The 5,324-nt window shown below is 43.2% G+C and overlaps 1 protein-coding gene across 1 annotated transcript; it reads right to left on the bottom strand.

The window, feature by feature from the left end:
• Positions 1 to 4,126: 4,126 nt before the first annotated feature.
• Positions 4,127 to 5,065, bottom strand: LOC129628628 (olfactory receptor 4D10-like). Its single transcript, XM_055548096.1, has one exon. The coding sequence runs from the start codon at positions 5,063 to 5,065 to the stop codon at positions 4,127 to 4,129; it is 939 nt and encodes a 312-aa protein (XP_055404071.1).
• Positions 5,066 to 5,324: the final 259 nt, after the last annotated feature.

The raw sequence follows: 5,324 nt of genomic DNA, 5'->3' as shown, positions 1-5,324 counted from the left end.
CAGCATCAGTCTTTCCAGTGAATATTCAGGACTGATCTCCTTTAGGATGGACTGGTTGGATCTCCTTGCAGTCCAAAGGGACTCTCTAGAGTCTTCTCCAACACCACAGTTCAAAAGCATCAATTTTTTGGCGCTCAGCTTTTTTTATAGTCCAACTCTCACATCTATACATGACCACTGGAAAAATCATAGCCTTGATTAGACGGACCTCTGCTGACAAAGTAATGTCTCTGTTTTTTAATATGCTGTCTAGGTTGGTCATGACTTTCCTTCCAAGGAGTAAGCATCTTTTAATTTCATGGCTGCAATCATCATCTGCAGTGATTTTGGAGCCCAGAAAAATAAAATCAGTCACTGTTTCCCCATCTATTTGCCATGAAGTGATGGGACTGGATGCCATGATCTTTGTTTTCTGAATGTTGAGCTTTAAGCCAACTTTTTCACTCTCCTCTTTCACCTTCATCAAGAGGCTGTTTAGTTCTTCTTCACTTTCTGCCTTAACGGAGGTGTCATCTGCATATCAGAGGTTATTGATATTTCTTCTGGCAATCTTGATTCCAGCTTGTGCTTCCTCCAGCCCAGCATTTCATGATGTACTCTGCATATAAGTTAAATAAGCAGGGTGCCAATATACAGCCTTGACGTACTCCTTTTCCTATTTGGAACCAGTCTGTTGTTCCATGTCCAGTTCTAACTGTTGCTTCCTGACCGGCATATAGGTTTCTCAAGAGGCAGGTCAGGTGGTCTGGTATTCCCATCTCTTTCAGAATTTTCCACAGTTTATTGTGATCCACACAGTCAAAGGCTTTGGCATAGTCAATAAAGCAGAAGTAGATGTTTTTCTGGAACTCTCTTGCTTTTTTGATGATCCAGTGGATGTTGGCAATTTGATCTCTGGTTCCTCTGCCTTTTCTAAAACCAGCTTGAACATCTGGAAGTTCATGGTTCACGTATTGCTGAAGCCTGGCTTGGAGAATTTTGAGCATTACTTTACTAGTGTGTGAGATGAGTGCAATTGTGCGGTAGTTTGAGCATTCTTTGGCACTGCCTTTCTTTGGGATTGAAATGAAAATTGACCTTTTCCAGTCCTGTGGCCACTGCCGAGTTTTCCAAATTTGCTGACATATTGAGTGCAGCACTTTCACAGCATCATCTTTCAGGATTTGAAATAACTCAACTGGATTTTCATCACGTCCACTAGCTTTGTTCATAGTGATGCTTCCTAAGGACCATTTGACTTCACATTCTAGGATGTCTGGCTCTAGGTAAGTGATCACACTATAGTGATTATCTGTGTCATGAAGATCTTTTTTGTACAGTTCTTCTGTGTATTCTTGCCACCTCTTCTTAATACCTTCTGCTTCTGTTAGGTCCCTACCATTTCTGTCCTTTATTGAGCCCATCTTTGCATGAAATGTTCCCTTGGCATCTCTAATTTTCTTGAAGAGATCTCTAGTCTTTCCCATTCTGTTGTTTTTCTTTATTTCTTTGCATTGATCGCTGAGGAAGGCTTTCTTATCTCTCCTTGCTATTCTTTGGAACTCTGCATTCAAATGGGTATATCTTTCCTTGCCTCCTGTGCTTTTCGCTTCCCTTCTTTTCACAGCTCTTTGTAAGGCCTCCTTAGACAGCCATTTTGCTTTTTTGCATTTCTTTTTCTTGGGGATGGTCTTGATTCCTGTCTCCTGTACAATGTCACAAACTTCTATCCATAGTTCATCAGGCACTCTGTCTATCAGATCTAGTCCCTTAAATCTATTTCTCACTTCCACTGTATAATCATAAGGGATTTGATTTAGGTCATACCTGAATGGTCTAGTGTTTTTCTCCACTTTCTTCAATTTCAGTCTAAATTTGTCAATAAGGAGTTCATAGTCTGAGCCACAGTCAGCTCCCGGTCTTGTTTTTGCTGACTGTATAGAGCTTCTCCATCTTTGAGTGCAAAGAATATAATCAATCTGATTTCGGTGTCTACCATCTGGTGATGTCCATGTGTAGAGTCTTCTCTTGTGTTGTTGAAAGAGGATATTTGCTATGACCAATGTGTTCTCTTGGCAGAACTTGATTAGCCTTTGCCCTGCTTGATTTGGTACTCCAAGGCCAAATTTGCCTGATACTCCAGGTGCTCCTTGACTTCCTACTTTTGCATTCCAGTCCCCTATAATGAAAAAGACATCTTTTTGGGGTATTAGAAAAGGTCTTGTAGGTCTTCATAGAACCATTCAACTTCAGCTTCTTTAGCTTTACTGGTTGGGGCATAGGCTTGGATTACCGTGATATTGAATGGTTTGCCTTGGAAATGAACAGAGATCATTCTGTCATTTTTGAGATTGCATCCAAGTACTGCATTTTGGACACTTTTGTTGACTATGATGGCTACTCAATTTCTTCTAAGGGATTCCTGCCCACAGTAGTAGATATAATGGTCATTGAGTCAAATTCACCGATTCCAGTCCATCTTAGTTTGCTGATTCCTAGAATGTTGATGTTCACTCTTGTCATCTCCTGTTTGACCACTTCCAATTTGCCTTGATTCATTGACTTAACATTCCAGGTTCCTATGCAATATTGCTCTTTACAGCATCGGACTTTGCTTCTATCACCAGTCACATCCACAACTGGGTGTTGTTTTTGCTTTGGCTCCATCCCTTCATTCTTTCTGGAGTTATTTCTCCACTGATCTCCAGTAGCATATTGGGCACCTACTGACCTAGGGAGTTCTTCTTTCAGTATCCTATCATTTTGCCTTTTCATACTGTTCATGGGGTTCTCAAGGCAAGAATACCAAAGTGGTTTGCCATTCCCTTCTCCAGTGGACCACATTCTGTCAGACCTCCCCACCATGACCTGTCCATCTTGGGTGGCCCCACATGGCATGGCTTAGTTTCATTGAGTTAGACAAGGATGTGGTCCATGTGATCAGATTGGCTAGTTGTCTGTGATTGTAGTGTCTGTCTGTCTGCCCTCTGATGCCCCCTCTCAGCACCTACTGTCTTACTTGGGTTTCTCTTACCTTGGACATGGGGTATCTCTTCATGGCTGCTCCAGCAAAGTGCAGCCGCTGCTCCTTACCTCGGACGTGGGGTAGCTCCTCTCGGCCATGCTTCCTCTGTGGCTCAGACAGAACTCCTCAGTGACATCCATATTCAAGCTTTGCTAACTTCAGGGCACCTTCTTTCAACCACTAAAGTGTGGGCTTTGGAAAGGAAGACCTTCAGCAAATAGTTACTTAATTTATTCATAGTCTAAAGTCAGAGGAGGAACTTCTTTTCGATATATTTACTTCCTCAAGATGTGAAAACCTGATAGAATCCAAATGCACAAACTGCGTTATTTTCTAATGTGTCTCATCTCCCTTCCTGTGAACAGTGTAGGAATGCAGAGAGAATGTCTGGGTATATATTTTGCTTTTTTTTTAAATTGAAAAATTTGTTTAGATAAGTGTAGATTCCCATGTAGTTGTAAGAGATAGCAAGAGAGACCCCACTGTAACTCATTTTGCTGCAGTGACCATTTCACAATATTCATGTATATCCAGACATCAAGTTGTACATCTTAAATATATGCCATTTGCATTTGTCAATTGCAACTCAATAGAGCTGAAAAAACCCCATAGCTATCCAATGTGATAAAATTATCTGAGTGAATTGGATTCCATTTTCTTTATTTCTTCCAAGGCTGTAGGTGACATTCATTTCTCTAGCTATCTACTCAATTTCTCTACTTCTTTTGTAATATAAAATCCATTTTAAAATTATGATTGCATGCTGATCAGAACATTTGTAAGTCATATGTTTCTTAGTGGGGCTTTCCTGGTGGCTCAGAGGTAAAGAATCTGCCTGCCAATGAAGGAGATGCAGGTTCGATCCTTGGGTTGAGAAGATTGTCTGGAGACGGAAATGGAAACCCACTCCAGTATTCTTGCCTGGAGAATCCCATGAACAAAGGAGCCTGGCAGCCTATAGTCCATGGGGTCCTAAAGTGTAGGACATGACTTAGTGACTAAACAACAATAACAGCAAGAACAATGTATCTTAGTAGACTTTAAAAATTAATCAGAAATCCTTAATAAATATAGATTGTTGATGCACAAAGACTTTCAAAGGTGGTGAAACGGAGTGAGCTATCAGTCTACGCCGTCAGAAGGCCCTAGTCTTCCGCTCAGTCTCCTCATGGCTGCCTTCATCTCCTGGTTCCTCAGGGTATAGATCAGGGGGTTCAGCAGAGGGGAGATGACAGTGAAGGTCACAGAGACGGCCTTATCGGTGGGGAGGACGGTGAAGGGCCGGGCATAGATGTAGATGCAGGGCACGAAGTGCAGGGTGACCACCGTGATGTGGGCGGTGCAGGTGGAGATGGCTTTCCCCCTGCCCTCCCCAGAGTGGGACCTTATTAGTAATAATATGACCATGTACGATACAAGGAGGAAGACAAACCACAGGGTGGTGAGCAGTCCGCTGTTGGAAATCATCAGGAGCTCAAGGACAGCAGTGTCCATGCAGGCGAGTGTGAGGACCTGGGGGACGTCGCAGTAGAAAGTGTCCAGGACGTTGGGTCCACAGAAGGGGAGTGGGAGCAACGGGGAGATCTGCACGATGGAGTGGACGAAGCCCCCCGCCCAGGAGGCCACTATCAACCCAATGCACCGCCCCCGACTCATGACGGTCACGTAGTGCTGGGGCTTAGTGATGGCCACGTAGCGGTCAAAGGCCATCAGCGACAAAGAAAATACATCCACCCCTCCAATAAGGTGGAAGAAAAACATCTGGGTGAAGCAGCCATTGAAGGAGATGGCCTTTCTCTGGACCAGAAGGTCCGCCAGGACCTTGGGGGCTGTGATGGAGGAAAAGCAGATGTCGGCAACAGACAAATTCCGGAGCAAAAAGTACATGGGGGTGTGAAGGCGAGAGTCCCGGGTCACCGTGACCATGATGAGGAGGTTTCCCAGCAGAGTGGTGACGTACACCAAAAGGAGGAAGAGAAATAAGACCAGGCTCAGTTCTTGATTCTGGGTCAGGCCGAGGAAAATAAATTCTTTCACCCTGGTGCCGTTTCCCAGCTCCATGGACTCATCCTTTTTCTGTCTGTTTTGTTTGAAGCTACTTCATATGAAAGTGCTCAGCTATTTATTTTGTTTTCTTCTTAAACACTGTGAATGCAATTCAGAACTTTCCCCACGTGGCTGTAATGTTTACAATTGGTTGAGTTGTCCAAATTTTTAAGATTGCACTCAGTTTAGTGATCCATTCAAATCATCATATGTGAAGCCATTCAACAATTCATTTCCTGTAAACCTGTTTTTGGAAGGAATAAGCATTTGTGTT

Source organism: Bubalus kerabau, chromosome 15 (assembly GCF_029407905.1).
Source record: "Bubalus kerabau isolate K-KA32 ecotype Philippines breed swamp buffalo chromosome 15, PCC_UOA_SB_1v2, whole genome shotgun sequence".
Classification (NCBI taxonomy): Eukaryota; Metazoa; Chordata; class Mammalia; order Artiodactyla; family Bovidae; genus Bubalus; species Bubalus kerabau.
This window is presented reverse-complemented; position numbering and strand designations above follow the sequence as displayed.